Here is a 23,117-nt window from a genome sequence, read left to right as displayed (position 1 = left end):
ATGCATATCATTCTTGAGCTGCAGTCGGGGGACGGACAAAATCAGCACAGGGGTCAAAAACAGCCCCCGTGCCGCACATTGGACACCTCTGACACCGACCAATGTCCCTTTTCTAATCTCTTTTGAATGGGTTTCCATCATCAATAGGTTCCACAGACAGTAACTAAATCAGCACAACAAAATTATACATTTGTTTGATCAAAACTCAAGTTGTGATGTTGCAAATTAAAATGAAAAACTGCAATTTAAAAATAAATTGGTATTTTTCTTAATAGAAATTCAAATTTAGATTTTTTTATATATAACACACTAACAGATGAGGAATTTGTATTCCATACTTTACATGACAAAGTAAAAACTCAGCTAGAATAATTCTCTCCCTTGCAGGGTGGACAATGTGAGCAAACTTCTAAAAACCTAATCCAAAGCAGAGTGACTATTATATTTATTTTCGTGCCCAAAGTCACTCAGTGTGACTTTGATTGTTCCTCTTGCTTGCGGCCATCATGACCTCCGACTCCAAATAGCATCTCTGTCAAATTAATTTTCTGTTTCTTATTACGTCAAAACATATTTCTTTAGTGTTCACCATGAGTCATATTTTTTTTGTTTACTTTTCACAGGATCATCATACAATCTTCCTCAGAATGCATTTTTGCCCGACAAAAGAGACGCATGCATTTTAAAATAATCCATTGTTGCTTTTGCTGTGTTCATGTCCTGAACTGACAGGATAAAAGGTGATCCTAAAGAAGTGTGAACTGGCAGGGTAACCAACACTGACAGGTTTCTTTTCACACAAACACACAGAGAAACAAGCGACACACCTCAGAGGGATGAAGTGATATAACAGCAGCAACAACAAAAACTTGAAGCCGCGGTGGTCTTTTGTAGCTTTGGATGGAGGGGACATGAGCGAAATAAACAAGGCAGGGAGCAGAGCAAGACGGCCTCTGGGGCGTTTTGACAACACAAACTGTATAAATTAGGCTGCCTATCAGAGAGAGAAACACTTTAGTGTCACTGTTAAAAAAAAAAGAAAAAAAAAAGCCTCTAGTTAAAAAGGAGCAGAAGCTGTTCTAGCATAACAAAACTGTCCCTTACAGCAGCCTTCGTCTTTTTACTTCAATCTGCTTAATTCTCACTGATGCACTTTTTCTAACCTTGCTAGTAGGCAAAAAAGAATTAGATACTAAAGAATATTAAATACATTTACAACTTTAAGTATTCTTTCCGCTGCTTCCCTCATTATCATACTGGTCTTGAGTGAGTAGCATGCTCTTCTCTGCCTTGTAGTTCAGTATAAACCCTTGGATATTCTGTTTCATCAGCCCATCCACATGGTTAATCCATTTAGAGAGGAAGAACTCCTCCAAAGCTTTCACTGAAGTCGACCCGCCTCTCCTGGGCCGAACCACCCCGACACCTCGGCAACGTCTCCTTACAGGAAGCTTGTGATTCCTCTGGAGCAATGACTCTCAGCCTTCCCTTCGGCAGAAGTAGAAACATCTCAGCTCCAAAAAATTAATAATTAAATTCCAGGAGCACTGTAAATTATTCATAGTGTTAAAAATGCCAGACAGTGGAACAGAGGAGAGCTCCGGCACAAACACTGACAACTCACTGCCACTTGCTGAACTTCACTCCAAAATAGAAAGCAAATGAGAAACACAGAAGTGTTGATAATTAGAGTCCGAACCCATACATTAACTGTGAACTTTTTGTCAACATTTAGCTGCAGACACAAATAAAAGGGACTTTTAAGTTAAAACAATGATTAGATCAGCTTTTCTGTTTCAGTAAGCTACACATAACTGAAACAGTTATTTTGATTTGTTTTTTATTAGTTTTTTGGGTTTTTGTTTTTTACCAGGTTTGCTGGAAGCTGTTTGTCTAAGTTTAGTCAGGGGAAAAGGACACTTCGTCTTCCCCATTTTTCCTTTTTGTCACCTTAAATCTTATTTTAAAATATATTTTTGGTGGTATAATCCATTCATCACCCACTGGTAGGAGAAAGATCCTAGTGAAACAAAAGGGCTGATTGGCCACAAGGACTGGTTTTAAACCAAGTCAGTAGCTGGGTTAAAAAAAAAAAAGTGAAGCCAAAAGATGCACCCAACGCTCTCTGTGCAGCCGCGCCCCAAACCCCAGACCAGCCCACTCTAACCCAGAGGCAGATGGGCAGTTATCGAGCAGCGTGCCAAAGACAGGACCCTCTGTCTCCAGACCATTATTGAGCCAGCCTGGAGCCTAAATGTATTAATGACTAAAAATAAAAAGCAACGGCAGAGTTGGAAAAGGCAAGAAATTTAAAAAATAAATAAATAAATGAAAACATAAAAAATGTCACCGAATTTTTCTTACTTTTCAATTTTCATAAAAGCACTAGGATGGAGAGCGACAGGCCATCAGTAAAGCAGCAGAGGAAGATGTCATCAGGTGCTGCTGACGGATTGAGATCTGGGTTTTGTGACGGCCGCTCCAAAAACATCAAGTTTGTCACTTTATAACCGATTTTGGATGTTTAAGTCATTTGGAAGAATTTATATGTGCTTCAAGTTTCTGTTCGATGTCTTCTGATGTTGCTTCAATATTTCCACATAATGTCACATTGAATCTGCACCAAGTAAAAGCAAATAATTGTGTATCAGCATATTTTTCTCAAATAATTTGGAGTTGCTCCAAAAAGGAGAGGTCCCTAACTAACTAAAGCCAGAAAAGATTTAGTGTGATTTAAAGTCAGACAGTGTAAGAAAACATCTGGTTAGAGCTGCAAAATAAATGTCAGCACTTCCCTTCTGGTACAGCTGGTGCACCAATTTCAGAACAGATACCACAGGAAATGGCTAATTTAGATTTATTTTAATAAACTCATACTTGCAGATGTCTTTGTGTTCAAATATTTACTTGTTTGTTTGTTTGTTTTTGCATGTTAAGCATTTTCTTGCAAACAGCTTTCCAATAATGCTCTGGTTAAGCGGCAGCGCGGTTCTCTAAAAAGCCCCAGCATACATTGTTGTAAGACGTCTGAGGTGGATTTTGAGCTTGGCTTCGTCGAAGTCCTGTTGTAGAAACCAGCATGTTTTCTGCTCAATATTTTTGAAACTTTCACTCGGATCACACTTGGTGGGATTCATTCTCGCATCGATTTGTGCAACACTGCTCCTTTTTCTTCCCTTTCTTTATCCCCTTGGCTATGGACTGAACTCAAAGGCCTAATTATAGAGAAGTAGCGGTGCAGCGTAACCAGTTTTAATATGGTGAAAGAATACTTAACATGTCACTGTATGACAAACAAGTTAATGAGATTCTTCCTGTTTTAGGTCAATGAAGCTAAAAATGGAGGCGCTCTATTTGCTTTTTCACACAGCTGTGCTCCTCAAAACCAACAGATCAGCCCATCAGTCAGTCCAGCTCTAAGGGCTGGACAATAGCAACAACAGGATTTAAGTGGATAACAAGCTCCTATAAATAGTCTTGTCATTTCCTAAGCTCTGATAATGCAGCAGACTCGACACCACGCACATCAGGCAACATTTCACAATAATGTCTGATAGATCGCAATTACAGGATGGTAATTGTGCACATTGTGTGCCGTGTGTACTCCCTGTACCCTCTGCATGTGCGTGTATGCAATTATGTGACAAAAGCATCATCTGTGATGAGGACATGTGAGTACACAAAGAGCCTCACTTGTCTTGTCTTTACGAGCTGAGAGAATGAAAAAAAAAAAAAGCGTATGAGGACTCAGGTCTCCTTTAAAGCCCATTTTAGAGGCTACAGTTATACGGCCCGTGTACTTAATTCACTAAGCCATTACTAAAAAGATGAAAGAAAATTGAGGCTTAATGTAAAGCTGCATTATACTTTATCATTCAAATAACACTGCCTACAATGAGGATAATCTTCCCCCAATGTGTTTTTAATTTCCATGTCAAATTTCCTTCTATTCCCGACTTCGATGCCTTAGTTTTAGTCAAAATTATTTGCACAGCTCATTTAATTAATGATGGATGCAAATAATTAAAGTCTACATAGGAAACATCCCTCATTAAAGGTGGAGACAGAAAGTCCTAAATCTTCATAAAACTTGTTGGAAAACTCAATTCACTCATAACTGAAAATGCAAATGCTGCGGAGTAATTAGAAGATTAAATGGACAAACAAACAGTAAACAAAGTGTTACTTCTTTGTGCGTCGGTGGCTTTCACATAAAGCTGGAACTTGGAAAAACATCTCTTATGATTGATTTAAAGCTTTTTTTTGTGTTTAAGACACAGCATGACCAGACAGCAGTTTTCTACATTTCTGATCTACTTTATTGAGCTTCTCTATTTTACCTCATCTGATCAATGAGCCCCCACTGTTCGCTGGCCACAGTAAAGGTTTACATAAAGGCTTGTAAAATCCATGTTACCAGACATTTTAGGTTTATTTCTGGCCATAAGGTTATTTTTTGTTGAGTTATTAAAAAAAACAAGTAAAAGAAATTGCTTAATGGGATAACATAAAGCCCAATCATGTTAACTTTATGTTTAGTCAGAGTGGCACCTTGTGTTTGTTGACATAATTGCTTTATGAAATGTAGAAACCACGAAGGATATGCAAAAGAAAATACAATAAAAAAAAAAAGAATTTGAGAACTTAAGTCAAATTTCACTATTGGGCTTTTGTGCATAATTATTTCCATAATCAGCTTATCTCTCTCTGGTGCAGCAAGCCAAAGATAAATGTGAATTTTAGGTGGTTTGTTGACCACTGCTTACATGGCATCTGTCATAAAAACAGTTACTCTGAACATGTGCAGAGCCTTGAGGTAAAGTGATATTACCAGTTTCTGTGTAGCCAATAGATGATTCCTTGCTTTGCAAGATAAGAGTGACGTAAAGGTCTTGTACAATCATTACAGTCACAACGCTGCAGCTGAGAGGAAGTGCTTTGAGTCCCAGTCTTAGCTGACATATGATCTGTATAAATGTTTCTTTTTTTCTTGGCTAAATGTTTGGCCCCCATTTATATATTACGGTTTCAAGTTAGATCAGTTAATTTCCTGCGACGTTTTTCTCCTGAATAAGTGTTTCTGGCAAGTTCGACTTACTGATGCTGTAGGTGTATTAATGTGCACATTCTGTGCAAGTGATTAACTCTGTTTCACTTCATCCCATTTTAATCAAATTTAGCTGTGAAGATGACAGCAATGTGTAAATGTATGAAATGTTTACCCGACAAACTCATAAAAAATATGTGCAAGTTTTAAATGCAATTCAATTTTAAGCTACAGTCCTCAGTATTGCATTTTAAGTAATTGATGTAATTCATTTTCCTTTAGCGCAGCTCTCATGACTGAACTGAGGCTTATTTCTAATTATTTCCAGTTCAGTTTCATCATATTAAACAGACTGAATACCCAGCCTTCTTGATATAAGGTACAAAAGTAATGTCGGTTTCACTTTATGTGCAAACATATAATTTCAAATATATAAATAATAATATTTATTATTAGTAAGTGCACACTAAATCACTTATTTGGAGAAAGATTTATATTTTAAATACAGTTAAAAATTTGTTTATGGGTTAATTAAAAAAAGTAGAAAGTGGCAAGCAAATACTTATGTGCACTGTCGCACTTTTTTTAAAATTTCGTTAAAAAAACAGAAAAGGTTTTGTCATAATCACATGGGTGTGCAACTTGCAGTTCTGAAACTACATGCGGCTTTTAATGCCTTGCAGTGACTCTAGATAACATGCCAAAAATGCCATGAATTGAGCAGTGTTTTTCACAAAAAGCTAACAAAACAACAAGCTTTATGGGGGGTTTTTAAACTGCTTTTATGCAATATCAGGATAGAGTTTACAAAACAAATTATTTTTTTTTTGTTTAGTTATTCCCCTTGACAATTGTTTTTATTTTTAGTAAAAAAAAATAAAAAATAAAAAAAAGGTTGGATTTTCTGTAGTAGGAAAAAGAGTAAAGATGGCTTTTTGGGCTGTAAATGGTGCTGACCCCCTGAGTTACGATTATGTCACAACCACTGGTCATGTATAAAAATGTTTACGCAAACTCAACTTGCAACATGAGTTGTTATTGTCTACAAATAACATGCAAATAACTTGCATGTTATTTGTAGACATTTGTAACTTTGTTCTCACTGAATTCTGATGCATAATATTTTAAACAATTGTTGGAGCAATAAAATCTACATGTGTTAAGATGTTAGGATATTAAGCAAAGAACTTCTCAACACAGACCTCATATTTTCTGCAAGTAGGAGGTCAGTAGTCCTGAGACGTTTTAGATCTGTGCCACCATAAACGGGTGTACATATAGAAGGAATTGTTTCTCTTGAGCAAGTACAGTTCCACACCTTCTTCCACTTAATAACTTTTCAGCTTCTACAGAAAGGAAATGGCAAAGAAAACTATGCAAGCTGACCCATAAGGATGTTTGGTTCGGTTTGAGCCACACAAAAAGTTTATAAAGGTGGCACACAACCAAAATCATTTGTTCGTGGTTCCTTTTATTAAGAACCCAGTTTTTTGTTTGGCTTTATGGCTTTTTTATTACTGTTGTAATACTTTATTTTTTATGCCCGAGTTCCAAATGTTTCCAACATCGCTCCATTGTGTTCTTCAAGCAGTTTGGATCAAACTTGAGCTTGAAAGCTGCTCTAAACTGAAGCAGATTTAAGTTCTTTAATTGCAAGCTATAATCATTTATTTGTACTTCAAATGCTCGGCTGTGTCCAACGAGTATGCAAAACAAACTCCATCAATAGCTTCCTATTCAGTGCGGGTGCCATCATTAATGTCCGCTGGGAACCACAATTCTACAAAACAAACATATTTGAACGCAGCATTTGCCTTGTTGACAGAAACTCTGATGGGCCAAGTGCTGATGACCAGGCTGCCTCCTTTTCCCTTTTATTCCCTCATTCACTCCATCTCCCACATTGGCCCAATCAGGCTAATGAGGCTCGCACTTCCTCCATCCCTTCCTGCTTGCTAAAGTGCCGATTGATTGGAGGGGTGGGAATGCTTTTAACGAGGGAGGGGTGGGAGAGAAATAATTAGCACAAATGAGCTTTTCTGCGAACTTCCCCAATTTGGCTTTTCTCCTCCTGTTTATTTACTGACCCGGACAACATTAGGGATTAACTCTCTGAGGATATGTTAACTTCTCAACGTCAGCGTGTAAATCAGCGTGATGCTGCCAATTTCTTTAATGCCACTTTTCTGCGGAGCGATGATGTCTGAGCTTGAGAAACAAAGTGTAAAGCGACAGGAGAAGACGCAGTTCAAACTAACTAAATTGAGACACAAAAGGGACACTGGAGCATTCCTCGGACCACTGAGGCAACGAACCCTGAAAACTAAAACTTTTTACTTCAAAGTGAACATCAAACCCATTACCAAATGACCAGTAAACCACTGTTTCTGACAGTTTTTCCATTATTAATTCAGACAGATCAGGACAGAACAAAAACTAGAGCAGCAGAACTGTAAAAAAAAAACAAAAAAAAAACACACACAATGCTGTGTAGTCACAATTCCCCACAGGCTCCTAACTTCACCCATGGCAAAGACACAGACAGGCGAGGACAGAGCGGACCTAACGCAACCTCAGTGCAGCGAGAAACACTGAGGAACATGACTGTTAGTGTTCACACAAATCAAAAAAGCCAAGATACAAGAAAAGAACAGAAATCTATGCAGAGATAAGTCTCTGCAAGAATCACAGTTTTTAAAAACGGGACTCAAAGTAAACAAAAGCAACATCTCTGAGCATCATTCATTTTTCTGTGATATTAAGGATTTCGTGTCCAATATTCAATTAAATGGAAAACTCTACAAAAGACTGACTTTATAAGAACTACAGTAATCATAAGACAAGTAAAAATAATCATAACATATTTGAACAAATTTCATAAAACGTGATAAAAAAAACATGTGCTACTAGTGTTAATTCAGATGTGAGCAGAGCTTTACACCTGACATCTTATTCTATTGTAATCAAATCACAGTTGCCAACTTAAGATGAAAATAAATATTTATTTAGATATTATAACAACTTAGACTGAAATCAGTGACTAATTATTTTGGCCATACAAAATCCTCGATTAGCATAATTATGTAGCTTATAGCTGCAGTATGTGACAGTATGTAATATTTACAAAAATATGATTTTACCTATTTGTTCAAACTATCACCGTGTCGTGACACTACAACATGAGACAGATAATCTCTCCGCCTCCTTCCGTCTGAAGAAATGCACACTCCTGGTCAAAAACAACCAAATTAGAACCAGGAGGAGTGTCTTTGTGCTGTCAATCAACCTTGTGTACACGCTGCTTAATGTGATAATGGTGGAGCAACTACTTCCCGTTCCAGGAAAACTGCTTATCCGCCGTTATTGGTAACCTTAGCATTCACGACAGGCTCTGCCTCCGTTGTCTCCTACTTATTCGAGATTGAGTTAAAAGGTCCAGAAGGGCAAGAGAGGCATCCATCTCCTCAGAGACGCTCTCCATCATATTCCTGTTCACCTACGATGATCTGTCAGGGAGTTCTGGGTCTGTTCTCCTAGTTAGACATGCCCAGAAAACCTCTAAACCAAGGCGTCAGGAGGGACTCATTCCTCATTCCTTTTGACGCAGAGGAGCAGGTTCTCTACTCTCCAGCAATAATGGTTGTCGAAGCTTCTCACCTCATTTCTAAGGTTGAATTGACTGCTGCGCTGCCAAGCCCGTATGATGTCATATCAAACATCAATACCTGTCATCTAGGGTCCATCTGGCCAATAAAGGAAGCTGATGAAATCAGTTTCTTTCCAGGATCTTGTTTTTTCCATCACAACCAATATCTTTGACCATATAGGAGGGTTGGAATCTAGAAAATCCAATAAATTCATAGCTGAACTCAACGGCTCTTCCTTCACCGTGATCGACCAGAGCAGAACTTTTATTATTGCAGATGAGGCTCCAACCCCTTTATGCATCTTACCATCAGTCATGAACAAAACATTATGATATTTTTAACTCATCTTGAGATAAAGATTCACAAACCTGAGCAAACTATTGACTCTTTAGAAGAAACAGTGGCCTCAAACTTGGAGCAAAAAGAAGAAAAATCATAAAACATTACTTTGGCCTTTTTTCAGTTGCTGCTACATTTCAATAGAGGAATGCATCTCAGCTACCAACTAAGCTCTTTGAAGCATCTTGGAGGGCAAACAACTCACAATCAATGTGATTGTTTGGCTCACAGTAGTTTGGGGAAATTCAGTAGATAAAGTATGGACCTTTGGCTGCAGATCCCAGGACATGGACTATAGTTTGTTTTTGTTTTTTGGCGGGGGGGTGGAGGGGGTTCTCAGAAACAAAGAAAAACAGTCAGTTTATCTGTAGGTTAGATTGATGAGTGCCTTTTAAAATGTCTTGATCGGATGCATGTGTTGCTGAGAATGTCACCACCACTAGTCCACCACACCCACACACACACACACACACACACACACACACACGCACGCACGCACGCACGTACACACACTGCTCTGTCCAACAGCAACTAAATAAGCTTAAGATAAATAAGGAGAAGCTTTTTTTCTCTGCCAGGAACAAAAGAGACTTTACAGGTGCTGCCTATGGAGTTACATGCACTTGTTGTTGGTTCACTGCAGTAGTCTTCAGTTCCCACAGGGATTATTGAAAAAAAATCGCCACCTCACCTCCTTTGCCAATGGGAGCCTGGATGATAATGTGCTTCAAAGACCCTGATTTTCTAATATCTCTGCTTGACAGAGTGCAATAAGATCTCCTTTTAACACTATTTTTTAGGTTGTTATGTAATTCTCAAGGAATCATTTCTGAACTCCAGTCAGTTTGAGTATGTGGTTGCAAAAAACAACTTTTAAAAATTACTTTTATATGCAAATACTAATATAACCATAAATATTCTGAGAACCCCTTAAACACATTGACATAAAGACAGCTGGTTTGAGTCATAGTTTGTCATTTCCTGGAAAAAACAAGGATCAAACAAGCAGACCATGAAATGTAAAATCTCACAAAAAATAATGCCTGGCCCAATAATTTATCCAATAAATACATTCAGAACTACTGATGCAATACAAATTTGCCTGGTGGAAAAAAAAAACAATTTCCGCCTCACGTTAATCATTCTCCTATTAATCAGAAAACAAAAGCAAATCTAGGAATCAGCTCAACACTCATTTCACACCTTTATGCTTTTTTCTCTTTCACCTTTTATTAGATTTTGCATATCACAATATAGTTTATAGACCTAAAGAAACCCGGTGGCATTTTTATGTGACGAACTAGACAGTAACCCAGCAACTGCATCCTATTTCAGTGGATAGTAGAAAGAAGGAAGAGTCAATTGTGTTGCAAGGCTTTGTTGACAGAACATCATATTTCCTCTGAAACTGAATTTGCATCAGCAATGCCAATTTGCCTCTGTAAGAGCTTTTGTATACAAGCATTTGACAGGCGTGTTGTAAGAAGCTAAGCTGCCCATTAGCAACTGCTCCACAAAACACCCAGTCAGCTCTTTGGGGCTACTGCTATAGGAACTGGAGCTAAGAAGGAGCAGTAACTACAGCAGGGAAAAACACTGCAGGTCACCAGGGATGTGTAACCTGTTCTGCTTCAGAAGAGCAGCATATGAGCTAACTTTACCTTTCAAGTAAACAACACAACTCTGGCTTAATTAAATTTTACAGATGTTAAAAGCCCGGCCGAGCGCGCCACCACAAACATACAAGGCGTTGATAATTTTAGCACCTGTACTAAGGCATCCTAGAAGCCCGTGGTTTTCCTCTGCAAAAAGCAAAGTCGGAGTGACATTTTGCATCTTGTAATATGAGCTCGTCCTAAGAGGAGCTGACAAGCGCTCTAGGGTGGATATATGGTAACTGCAGCAAACACGGAGACGGAGAACATACGCTGCAGGGCCTGCGAGACCTCAGCTGCAGGAGCAGTCTCTGTTCTGGGATTTCCAACAGATCCTTAGACCCCTGTTACTACTAGTGAGGCAGGGTGGATCACAACAAGCAGCCTCCCCTGAGTGAAACCTTAGATAATTGACTTGGTGACAAACTGCCAGTGCCTGAAATACAGTCTTGAAAACATTCATTACTGAGGCAAGGAAAAAAATACTACATCTGGCTACAGCTTGATTACCCTCTGAAAACGGCTACATGTGGATACTTTAAACAAACAGATTAACAGCTTAAACAAAGAAATTTGGTGGTTTTCAGGATAAAAGACTTAATCCTTGACCTGATGCTTGAAAATCCCACACGAAGTTGTTATCCACCCAACATTACCACTGCATGTCCAGTTTTAATCCAGCAAACAAAGTAACTCTAGTGCAGGTGAACTCTAAGAACTTATTTTATTCTCACAAAGAGAGATTGAGGCCAAGCAGTTGTGAAAGTAGGACCATCTGCCAGGCCGGTTTCTGGCGCTAAGAATTGCGATAAGCCCCAGTGACAAAGCCAGCTAAGAATCAGTGAAGCCTTCCAAAATGAGTGTGACGCTGTGCTGCTGTAGAGTAATGCTCTCATAAGACGCTCTACCTGCAGAGCCAAGGGTTTGTAGGTTTTATCCTCTTAAAAAAAGCTGGAGAAAAAAAATCACCAAACAGGATCAAAGAGCACATCCTCCCCTCCAGCTGTTCTGGTAGATGTCCTGCTGCTCGAGTCCATTTATTCATGGCTTCCCAACAGTCCGATACCTTCAAAACTGATAAACACGAAACCCTCTACAGCTCCTGGTCATCATCCAGCATAGAACTCATAGGAATTAATAAAATATCCTCCACCAAGAGATTTATATTTAATCACCCAAGTAAAAAAAGTAAAAAAAAAAAAAAAAAAAAACAGTAGGATTCAAATATTAATGCTCATCCCATTGAAACCTCCATCTATCCATCATATATATTATTAAGAACTGAGTGCATACTGACAGATTTTCTAAATCATTAAATCTAAAAGATATTCTACTCTCCTTTTTAAACAAAATAACTCTTGAAATATCTACATTTTCTTCTAAGTGCTAATCTATGAAGTTTTAATTCAGTCCAGGCTATTTATACATCACCACTTCACAACAGATGTAATCTAAAGAGACTTTTGAAGACAAACGGGTCCAATTTATTTGCAATTACAGTGTTAAGTTTTTGTTCAAGGAAGCACAATGTGACTTGCTGCCAACTTTACAGAACAGCCAACTTAAACTTTTTCAAGTAAAATACACTTTGGTCAAAGAAAATGTTAACTACCCCATCAAATAGTTTACTGGTCCCTATTTTATTGCGTCATACTTGTGTCACCAATGTGGGAGTGCAGACAGAGACATGTAAGAAAGCTTGAACTGCTACACAGTATTTCTAATTAAAAACATAATCAGTCAATCACAAATACATTAAAAACAACCAATCAAAATCAGATTCTTCATGAAAAAAAATGTATAAAAGCAAACTAAAGGGTAAGAAAGAACATCATATGGATATGAACATTTGAATTTGCAAGTTTAGGAATATTTAGTGCATATGATACTACATTGTTTTGTTTTTTTTCCCTCATTTTACAATTTTAGGCCATGTAGAAAAACTTCATATTGCATCAATAAAACTGCTGCAGTCCTGCCAGCAGAAAACAGACTCTGTGATTTGAATGGAAGTCAATGTGACTTCGGGGCTCTTTGGGGTAGTAAAAGCTTAAAATCAAGCACAACAATGAGTTTATGTTATCAAACATCATAGCACGTGTCAAGAAAAGTACATGTCAGCTGACTGTTGATTCAGACACATTTTATTTTATTCATAGTAGTGTCTAAAGCAACAGTTCAGTGGTAGATGTTGAATGCTGTTGTCCAGTTCAAAACGGAAATCTGCCCCTGTAACTTGTAGAGTTATGAAATTTCCCCACCACTTCCATAACTGTAAATGCATTTTGCATGTGGCAGGTGAAATATTCCCGCATGGACTCAAGTTTTAATCTCCCATCTTAGAAAGAAACTCACCAATACAGAGAGAGCACTTTACCCTACACAATACCTGATAAAGGTTTACTGTAAGGATGAATTGTTGGATCATTTGTGACGATTTGCTATGGTAACTGTCCTCTTTCCACCGTATTATATTTGCTATTAAAGAATGTTTGGTGATCTGAAATACATGAGCATTAAACTAAAGCAAAAACAAATCATTCTGGCTGATAAAATATACCATGATAATTTTTTTATGAACTGCAAACTGTCTGCGACTGACTAACTCGATGTCTTTAGGAGAATTTCAGGGTTAGATATTGCGCCCTCCTGTCCTTCTGCTGCATTACTTTCTGACTCTTACTGTCCATCAGCATACCAGCGCTGCCACCCGTCCGTCCATCTCTGTTTTCAAGGTTTCTTATCAGCAAGGGAGGTTTCAGCACAGTCCAGAAGACACTCCAGCTCCCATCCTGTCTGTCACCTGCCGTCCGACTCTAATCTTGTATCTCTCAGCTGTTGCCACGCTGAGAGGGTTTCCAGTGCCAACCAACAGCTTTATCTCCGACCAGCAGAGGAGAGACCCTATCTCCTGCCCACACATACAGTACATATGACAGCACACCTGTGCCGAAAAAAAAAAAGACAACTTCAACAGACAAAACCCGAAAAGCACACGTGTGGACAGATCTGCACACAAACACAGAGGTAAGACGTAAAGTTCTAGATAAACTCAGGAAACATTCAAACAGACTCTAAAGTGTAACCGTGACAAGTGCTCTAAAGACTGAGATAGGACCAAAATATTATTTATCACTTGACAGTGCATGGCTTAATTTTAAGGACAGATTTTTATAGTCTGGCTTGAAAGATTTATCAGCGTACTCTGGTGCTGCTTGCTGAATAAAAAGAGGACAGTGAGTTTCAGAGAGGAGGCACTTTATCCGTTTTAAACCATTTTCAATTACACTGCAGCTTTGCTTTTCTGCAGAGAAAACTTGACCGAATCAAAGTTGACCATAAAGCATAAGTGAAGAACAGGATCTTTGTAGGTGAAAATGCAACTCGGGAGAGCCAAGCAAATTTGCATTTAATCAGTCTGAAAAAAGGTTTTAATGCAGAGTTAGTTGGAAAGACGTGAAATGAGTGTAAGCACGCACACACTCACTCTAAGAACTCATTTCTCCAACGACATTTCATTGTGCAATCCATCTTAATCAGCGAGCCCATCAGAGACAATATATCCTCCCCTCCATCTCCATCTCCATCTCCAGACGGAGTGATTGAGGGGTGTAAAGAGGAGGATGTTTCTGCCCACTGTCTCCTCCCACCCAAACGTCCCCTCCACCCTCCTTACCAGGACAGCTCTTAAGTGCTTGTGGGTTTTTATGTTTGTAGTGTTTTATAGGAGTGGGCTGAAGCCAGGGGCTGTAAAAGTGTGGAATGAGGTAGGGGGTGGATGGAGGGAGGACAGGGGGGCGGAGGAGATAGGAGGAGGAGCTGAGAGTTACTGTAAATCCGATCTTTATAGAGAGAGACGCAAACAACAAACAGGAGGAGACGAGGTCCATTTCAATCATTTGAAGGAGGAGGTCGAAATTCTATCCAAATCTTGCATTTTAAAATGTAAAGTAGCCATCAGGTTGTTTTAAATCATATTGCAATCAAAAACATACGTAGACAGATGCAGAAGACCTAATCAAGATATGGAATAACCAATGGTTCAGTTTAGTAGTAATGCTTTCTTAACTCTATTGGGAAAAATGTCTGCCCTTTTCTGCAAATGAAAGCCTGAAAGCTTATGTTTAGCCTGAAGCCGGCGGTTCATTTTACATAGATGCTGTAACGCGGAGCGTTTTCCCAGCGTTTACTTACATTGTGATTAAATAAAGAAAAAAAAAACATCTCCAACAGCCAACTTTACATGCCTTTTAACTATAAAACACAGCTGATTGACAGCATCCAGCAACAGGTGGAAGAGGGGGTGTCTGTCCTCTGTACAGCTGGAGCAAATCCCAGCATAGTCTCTTTGTAGTCAGAGAGAGGTTTTTATCTTTAACAAGTGTTTAAACCAAACACTTGGATACAAAAATGGTTGTGGTATCAAAATGCTACACTTTTTTAAACTATAAAAAAAAAATAGTCTGTGTTATGCTTCCTCTGTTACTTTCTTGATTTTTGGTGCGCCTTTAGTCTGAATCAGATTGCATCCATGTATTTATTACCGTCTCTGTATCTGTGTGTCAACTTCTCTCTACCAGCAGGGCCTGGAAGCCTCCTTTTCCCAACCTTCCCACCAGTCTGTCAGTATTACATATAATTGGCCACAGTTGGCTTCAACTGAACGCTTGCCACCTTAGGGGCTAAATGATGCTTCAAGGCCTTTCTGAGCAGCCAAAGAAAATCCACAACACTCCCCTCCACATGTCAAAAACCAAAGGCGCCGTCTTGGAGGATGTTCAAGCGAGAGTTTTGCTGTTAAGATTTGCAAAAATACTAACTCCATCTCCACGCGATGTCGCCTCTCAATTCAATGTCATCTTACCTAAAGTGCGACTGTCACCCAAAGCCTCTTAGTCAATCAGTTAGTCACTGTGGAAAAAGGTCGCCCTCGTAGCCAACAAAGCATCCACATACAAAGTCAGCTGGACAGCCAATCAGTCAGACAGAAAAGGATGTTCAGACTCTCCTGCCCAAAGCCCTTTTCAGGCTAACCTGTACCTGCTTGTTGCTATGGCAATGCAGAGCGAGATTTAAATACAAGCCTGTGACCTCTCCCCGTCTCTCTTATCTTCTTCTTTCCTCTCTCCCCGACTCCTCTCTGGGTTTTCTCAGCCGGAGAGAGCGCCAGCTCTCACGCTTCTGCTCTCAGTCATCACTCCTCCGGTGTTGTGGAGATTTTTTTGCGGCTTCCTGCTCTCACCTTGTTTCGTCCTCTCTGCAAAACGGCGCTTTACTAGCCGTTTCGTCTTGTTAATTCCATGCAACTCTGCATCCTGCGACTCTGTTAAAAACCCTGTAAAAAAAAGTACAACCCAATACAAACTCGCCTCCCCAGACACACGCAGACTGTTACTTTTTGTGTAAACACTCATAATTACCTAAATATTTGTAGGCAGAGTCACAAGTACACACAAACAAAAAACCAATAACTCCGCAAACGGGAGTCAACGATCAAAATGTTTATTAGATGCTGGCACAGCATCCGTCTGCTGACAGTCAGCTGCCAATAAAAAGCTATCATTTGAAGCTGAAGGCTCATCATCAGGCATTGTTTAGACTGGTCTGCCCTTCTCTCCCCCCATACAACTACTGTGCAAATACACAGATCCAATTTCCCCCAAATACTAAAAGTACCTCCTGGAATAATAAACCAGAGTTTGGCTCCATCTAATGGTTATCGGTGTGGATTTAATCCCACTTTCAGGCCTCCTGAAACCAAAGCTACTGAGAAGTAATAAATATTGCAGCTGAAATGAACGATTGCAACACCAACACATGACGATTTCAATAACATTGAATATTCTGCCATCTTAAATTCTGAATGTGCTTCCATTCATAAAGGTTTAAAGTCATATCCTGTTTAAGGAGACAAATATTCCTCAATCTGGACTTTTTTTTTTACCAGAAAGTTGCAGTAAAACAATTTAGACATTGACAACAGTTTTATTGTTCCTATGCACTGAAGCTTCTCATATCCTCAAATTTTAGATTCAGTTTGTTTCTTAGGTTCCTGCACAGTTTGTCCATCTATAAGTTCCAGCCTTTATAAAATATGAAATACTTAAGTTTACTAAGACGTTACAGTGTACTTACACAGATTTTAAATGTGGAACCTGCAAAAACCAGAAAGCAGAGGGATGGAAGGAAACAAGGAAGAAAAAAGGGAGGACAAAAGTGGGGAACTAATGAATGAAACAGAAAAAGAAAGCACACAAGGAAGGAAAGTCATGACAAGGGCAGAAATAAAAGAAGGGAAGAATCAAAGAAGGAAGAAATGAAGGAAACAAGGGAGGAAGCAAGGAAGGAAGTTTTATAAAATGGGGTAGGGAATGAAGCTAAGAGGTGAGAAAAGTGATTTTCAAAAACTAAAGCAAAGGCCAGTCATGCATAATGACTCTGGATTACAGATAAATGAAAACAGATAATGTCAGTTTTGTTCTCTTCATTAGCAGCTTAAAGGTCAAACATCATCATATTTTAGATGATGATGTTTGACCTAAAATCCTTGCAACTATAAAGCATACATAAATCAGCACTGGCCTTTCCATTGATTTTCAAAGACAAGACCTTCATGGAGGAAACTAAGCACACTCCATGAATTACCAATTTTCTGCCTCAATTTAATAAACTCAAGTCATTGTGAAGGACTTTAGATTTAATGTACTTTACAACATTTCTTTAATTCACTGAGGCTTGTAGACATTAGTTTCTGCATATTCACCCTAAAGTACAGCTTTTCAATCAGACTGGAACCTGGACTTTATCTGGATCTCTGAAACAGATTGATCTTTTTCATTTTCAGTTATTTTATCACAGATTCACTGCTGTGTTTGGGATCCTTGTACTTTTTCATCACCACATTTGGTCCAAGCTTGACAGATGGCCTCACATTTGACCTCGGATCCTATAAATCAAGCTAAAAAACACCATCAGTCCAGCACCGTTCGTGCTGTGCCATCCAGCCAAAAGTTAATATTTCAGTGTCATCTGTCCAAGCGACAGTTCCAGAACTTTTGCAGTTCATTCAGAGGCAACTTACAAACTTAAATTGTTCATCTACATGGAAACTTTTTTTTTTCCTAACTGTAAATTTAGAAACCTAAGGAAGAAAAACATTTTGGTGTCAGCAAATTTGTGTCACCAGCATTGACTTTGTTTCTCATCAACCCCAAGCCGGTTGCAACAAAAGTGTTAAGAGATCAACTTCATACAATCAGCTCTGCCAAAAAAGATGCGACCGCTGTGTTGGTTTGTTATGATGAAGAGAAAACTAAGACGAAAAGCGAAGCTTTTAATTTACCGGTAGATGTACGTTCCTACCCTTATCTATGGGCAAACTTTTGTCCTTCTGTTGTTTTTAACGGACAGCTTTTTCCTCTGTGGCTTTTAACACACACACACACACACAAAACTAGATGATCTCTTTGCTATGCACACAGAATGCTTTTCATCCAACTAATTAATATCATCACTGCCACGTCCTTGTTTATTTGCACGTCTCATTTGTCCTCTAAAAACTGGCTCCAAAGAACTTTGCTTAAAAGTGTGTGCTCTGACGCAGGCTTTAGAAGTTTAATGTCGTATTTTGACCAAAGCAAGGATTTGCTCAAGAAGGAGGAACCTGTGACAATTTGGGAAAAGAAGGTGCGTGTCTCTTTCTACCTTAGGATTTCAAAGTATGTTCAAGTCTAATCAATGTGTCTCAATCTTTTTTTTTTTTTTTTCAAATCAGTCTCTTCAAACATCTTTCCCTTTGAGAATTCATGAAAACCCTCCACGAGCTTCCGTTTATCAATCTACTTCTTCAAAACTTTTAAGATATTGGAAAAGATAAAATATGCGGTACTTTTTATTGAACATTCAGAAGATGCAGAAGATGAGATTTCCACTTCTCATCAAAATCTGATCTGTGCAGTGGAGGCAGAAATGGTTTATCTTATTGGTCATATATTCTTAACTCAAATTAGTTTTTTGTTGATGTTTTATGGGCTACTAGGTACATAAATTTCCCCCGGGATAAATAAAATCTACCTATATCTTTTTCACTGGTGTGAAATTTAAGCTTCTACTGTTCATTCCAAGCTAAAAAGTCCCTTGTCATATTTATATTGAAATTCTTTTGTATTTTTTACCAGCCCTACACAGCAGTTCTGTTGTTCTCACTTTCTTCAGTGGGGTACTCAAATTAGTTGAAAGAATATCTTGAACACCATGCAGATAATCACTTGAAAGCCTGTGGCTGTTCTACCAACATACTGAAAATACTTTATGCACATAATTACAGCTCAGACGCCGCTCACAGATGTTTCCTGCAAAATTTATGCATACGCCCATAAACGCACAGCCAGGCTAAATACTGCTGGAACCTTTTAAATTCATAATGCCTTTTATATTTCTCCCTTTTGTGTTTTTCAAAATGTTAAATTCTTGTACTTTTTGGGAAACAAAAAAGGAAAGGAAAAAAAAAAGGATTTTATTTTATGATGCAAGAAAATGATCATTTTTCATGTAGGGTGGCTGAAATTGTGCACAGACTTGTCTAAAACAAAACAGAACAACACCCATACCTGCATTGACAATGGCATCTATCTCCAGCTTGGTGATGTCACCACTGTACACGGAAATCTTCTGGTCTAACCTTTCATTCCTCAGGTAGCGACTAGGCGTAGAGGCACCTGAGGACGGGAGCAAACACAGCAGGGCTCAACTTGGTTTGCAACAGAAATCTCTATGAAGAACAGGGATCAGCAGACGGGTAACTGCGACACTGGAAGCATATGAGCTCCCTCTAGTGGTACCTTCAATTTTTGTCATGCAGTTTACAGGTTTATCACTTATTTAAATATGAGGTTTATTACAGCCACATGCAAGATTGGCTCTATCACAAAGCCCTAGGCCGTTCACAGTCGTTTAGGACAATTTATCACCAGAGAAGGAAGACAAATCAATTCTGAAACAAGTAGAGGAAGGAACCCGCGTGGCTTAAAATGAGACATTTAATCAGTCATGTTCAAAATGTCTTCTTTTTACATTCTTATTTTGGCCACAATAGTTCTGATCTTCACAAAGTGAGAACACAAGGCCTTCCATGCTGTAAAGTAACTAATTATATTTATTCCAGTTACATTCTACTTGAATAACTTCAAGTATTCTAGAAGTCATTTTACTCTCTGTACTTTTTACTTCTACTTGAGTGATATTTTGAAGTAAACTTACTTTTACCTGAGTATAATTTCCAATTACTCTTTGCATTCCTTGTTCATGTGTGTGGTTTCATACTTCTATCATGTTCAAAATAAAAAAATAAAAACTGATGTGCAAAAGTGGGATTTGGTGTTTCCTTTGCCAGATTTTGATATTTATATTTTGTAATTATGTAATTTATGTTTTACTATTGTTTTTATTTTATTTTATTGTAGTAAATATCATAATTGGAACATCATTTTACATTTTTGTTCATGATCAGTTAGAGCTTGAGAACCCTTTTTAGCAAATTAATTTTTACTCCTACTGAAGTATTTTTTAATTTTACATTTTATTTCTACGCAATTAAAAGCATGTTGGAGTACAATTTTTATCTACCCATCTCTGAACAGCATTAAATCACATGCCCATCTAAGTATGGTCCTCTGCTAAGAATGTAATTTTTTTTTAGGAATAAGCACTTTAGTCAACTTAAAGATTTGTTTGCTTATGTATACTTTTGGTTTTTAAAGAAGGTTGTTACAGTATTTTTATAATTTTATGCTGTAATAAAAGTTGTTTCTAATTTGTGAAAAGAATTTCATCTTCACCACTCTGAGTGATGCAGATGTTGACAGATGTCTGACCTGCTGTGGGAGTCCACACTGGGATGTCATCCAGTGGCACCGAGCCAGAGGTTCTGTAGTAGCCGCGCCTGTCCTTCACAGACAGAGACAGCAGGAAATCTAGGGAGAAGAAAAAGAAAGGGGCACTTATAATCTAACAAGAAATCTTCCTAACCTCCTTTAACAGTTCCATATTATTTTATATTATTATATTATTATTATTATTAACTTCTGTGTGCTTTGCTGAAATTTTAGGTGTTAGACCAACATGAAGTAGTGCATAGTTCTGAGAATAAAATAATGAACAGCTTTTACAAGGCTTTATAAATTACAATCTGAACATTTCTGCTGCTTTTACTCTGTTACCTCAAGTTACTCTACTGTCCAACTTTGCATAATCTACTGTTATTGTTGCCATTAATTTCATATCTACTCTGTTTCTTAATTTCCCCATAAAGTCACACCTGAGCTAATGATTCCAACAACTTCTTGTTCCCTTCCTGCAGATGCTGCACTTGACAAGGTTTTGCATAAATTGGGATAGGTGTTTTTGTAAGGTGCCCTGAGAAGACTTTTGTTGTGAACTGGTGACACACATTTTTAAACGGAATCAAATTGATTATATCTAGGGGCTGAATGCAAATGTATGCCACACCTTTCAGTATAATATGCTTAATTATACTTTGCTTGTTATGTAGGTCGATAAATAAAATCCACAAAAAACACATTTTATGTTTGAAGTTGTCCTCAGTCCAAAACATGGGAAAGATTTAGGTGGTGTGAATACTTTTATAACGTGTTTAAGACAATAATAATAATAAAAAAACATTCAGACCTAAGTAAAGCTTCATGTAAGAAAATAGCTTAAGTAGCAGTTACTTTAGGAAAGCTGCACATACTAAAATATAAAAATAGGGAACCCTGCTTAATACGAAGCTAAAAACACCAAGTTGACTGTCTATTGTGTTTTATACATTGTTATTTATCAAAAACTTAATACAACTTTTTGTACCAGTTGACAGTAGGTGTTTTTGTCTGAAAACTCTGTAAAATATTATTCCCTGCCACTGCTGGACATTCTCACCCTTGGCTTCCTTCCAGTCTCTCTCAGCAGAGTCCAGGTTAATTTTTAGAGGCATGGCGGTTAAAACTCCAGTGTGGAGGGCCTGTACCAGAGCGCCTGTGCCCACTCCAAAGGCAGCACCGAGGGCAAACTTGCCCAGCCAGCCTCTCCTCCCCCTTGGTGAAGAGGAACCGTTAGCCTGGCTGGATTTGCGAAGCGCCGCTGTGGTGGAGAATCTGTCACCTCGGACTGCGGTGTTAATATGGCTTCGTACGGGACTCGTTACTCCCGTCCCTCTGAGCTGGGGGCTACCCGGAGGTAACAAGTGCCTGAACTTGACACCTGCTGTCTGGAAGTCAGCTCGGATACGGGACAGAGCGCTGCAAGGGAGGGCTCTGATGTGTGAAACTCGAGCTGACGTTAGCAGCGCCATGTTTAGGTAACACCAAGCAGACAGCAAAGAGTTGTGTTTCAAAGTTGAAGTGTCGGCCACTCTGCTGTTAGCTTTCACTTTCGATGCAAACACACCCCTCACTGCAAAATCTCATGTGCCATTTTTGTTTCGGAAGTTAACGGATGGAATGTACCATCAACCAGGGGTGTTCCATGATCACCACTAACTGATTAAAATCAATAAATATTAATAACTGCTGTATCATTCGGATTCTGGTATTCATAATAAAAGAAAAGAGTGGCATCTAAACTAAATATATTAAACAGGGCTGTGTTTTATTATCTGTATATTACATAGTCGAGTGAAAAAGGAACAGTCGAAGCTAACGGTCACAAGTCAATGTGAGCTTTACGGCTGTCGGAAATTACAGATTGAGGTGACACAATGGCCGTTTAAATGTAACGGTGTTCTGGTTCTAGCTATATGTGTTACCTCTTCAGATTTTTCTGCCGTAACACGGATATATAACTTCTACCGTGATGTTTACAAACCGAAAACTATAACAGGCTGCGTTAATTTTAAATATTATCATTGGATAAAATTCTTTGAGACTGAAGTGAAAGCTTATAAGTTATGTTTAGCATTGGAACAATTTATATGCACGACAAAAATACCACTTCCTTCATCAGAATATCCTATCCGTCTAAAATGAAAAGCTATCGCAGATGTTTGCACTAATCCTTTTATGAGAATATCCTATCTTTTAAAAATATTGTAAATACAGAGGTACTGGTAAGAGTTAAACAGTACCAGACGGGTAAAACAGGGTTTTATTGAAATTAAATTAAACACAGACATCTACACAGATCACCGCATGTTCTTTTTTGCACGTTGAATGGCAGTGTGTTATCAAATGCAGCGTGGCCACAATGTGTCCACCGGATTGCCCAGGTCACTGTGCACCTGAAATGATAGGATTTAATACACTAATATTATTACACATCTTCTAATATCTATATCAGTAATCCTAACCTATATCTCAATTTAATGAGTCATTTACAATGCTTAACGTTATCCTTGATGTTTAACATTATTGCCAATGTTTATCAGATGTCAAATCT

The 23,117-nt window shown here is 38.4% G+C and overlaps 1 protein-coding gene across 4 annotated transcripts in view; it reads right to left on the bottom strand.

The window, feature by feature from the left end:
* The window catches only part of macrod1 (mono-ADP ribosylhydrolase 1), a 175,420-nt gene extending 153,194 nt beyond the window's left edge, over positions 1–22,226 (bottom strand). The window contains exons 1-3 of one of the 4 annotated variants that reach the window (XM_016670590.1): positions 21,624–22,226; positions 20,561–20,659; positions 19,298–19,405 (exon numbers count right to left, since the gene is read on the bottom strand). In XM_016670590.1, the coding sequence (XP_016526076.1) occupies positions 19,298–19,405; positions 20,561–20,659; positions 21,624–22,035 (619 nt within the window). In that variant the 5' untranslated portion in view covers positions 22,036–22,226. The remainder of the gene's footprint in view (positions 1–19,297; positions 19,406–20,560; positions 20,660–21,623) is intronic. The other 3 variants (XM_016670589.1, XM_007550331.2, XM_007550330.2) reach the window with 3 other exon arrangements.
* Between the last annotated feature and the right edge of the window lie 891 nt (positions 22,227–23,117).

The sequence above is a fragment of the Poecilia formosa genome, unplaced genomic scaffold (assembly GCF_000485575.1).
Source record: "Poecilia formosa unplaced genomic scaffold, Poecilia_formosa-5.1.2 Scaffold35, whole genome shotgun sequence".
Classification (NCBI taxonomy): Eukaryota; Metazoa; Chordata; class Actinopteri; order Cyprinodontiformes; family Poeciliidae; genus Poecilia; species Poecilia formosa.
Note: the sequence above shows the minus strand (reverse complement) of the source record. Positions and strands in the feature narration are given on the sequence as shown.